Source organism: Octodon degus, unplaced genomic scaffold (assembly GCF_000260255.1).
Source record: "Octodon degus isolate 3935 unplaced genomic scaffold, OctDeg1.0 scaffold00359, whole genome shotgun sequence".
Classification (NCBI taxonomy): domain Eukaryota; kingdom Metazoa; phylum Chordata; class Mammalia; order Rodentia; family Octodontidae; genus Octodon; species Octodon degus.
Window position 1 is genome coordinate 1,025,317 of NW_004524935.1, and position 854 is coordinate 1,026,170.

Sequence of the window (854 nt, forward strand, 5' to 3'; positions counted from 1 at the left end):
TTTCAACATTGCTTTTCTAAAGGTAGCTATGACTTTCTTAGGCTACACATTTGAAATGATTTTCCCCAGTTCTTGTGTTGGTGCAGTATGGATTAGTACCTCTAGGGTCATGTCCACATTTCTGAGAACATGCAAAATCTCCACAAAGTAGTTACCTAGAGAAACAGTAATATTTAAAGACAGTGCAGCGTAATATTAAATAGAATGATCCATACTGTATAAAATTCAAAGAATATTTGACAAATAGTTTTACACTTATGTATTAAAGATAAATTTTCTACTATATTCATTTTACTATGAGTTTTGGGTTCATAGCATAAATGTTTTTACATTGAGCAGAAATTAATTTTGGAGATTTACTTAGAGGATAGGGTGTGTTTGCACCATATATTTTCCCAGGACCCTCCTCAAAGATCCCATTACATCCTTATTCCTCAGGCTGTAAATGAGAGGATTTAGGGCTGGAGTGACAATTGTGTAGAAAGCAGAGGTGATATTGTCCTGTTTGGGATTGTGGAAGGAACTGGGTAGGACATAAATGATTGTAGCTGCCCCATAATACATCCCCACCACAGTCAGATGAGAGGAGCAGGTGAAAAGTGCTTTCTTCCTCCCTTCATTTGAGGGCATCTGTAGCACAGTGAAGAGAATTAATGTATAGGAAACAACAATGGCAATAAGAGGGGGAATCAGGAAGGTGGCACCCATCACATAAACCATGAGTTCATATCTGGAGGTGTCTGCACAGGCCAACTTCAGCAATGAAAAAATCTCACAGAATAGGTGTCTGACCTTGTGGGATTTGCAGAAGGGATAGTGCATGGTATACACCGTGTATCCCAGAGCACTCAAGA

The 854-nt window shown here is 38.8% G+C and overlaps 1 protein-coding gene across 1 annotated transcript; it reads right to left on the reverse strand.

Moving 5' to 3' along the window:
* Positions 1-360: 360 nt before the first annotated feature.
* On the reverse strand, positions 361-847 carry LOC105741247 (olfactory receptor 2AG1-like; the record flags this gene model as incomplete). The annotated part of the gene is made up of 1 exon (XM_012513204.1): positions 361-847. A coding segment is annotated over one exon (487 nt), but the record flags the coding sequence as incomplete, so codon positions are not given.
* Between the last annotated feature and the right edge of the window lie 7 nt (positions 848-854).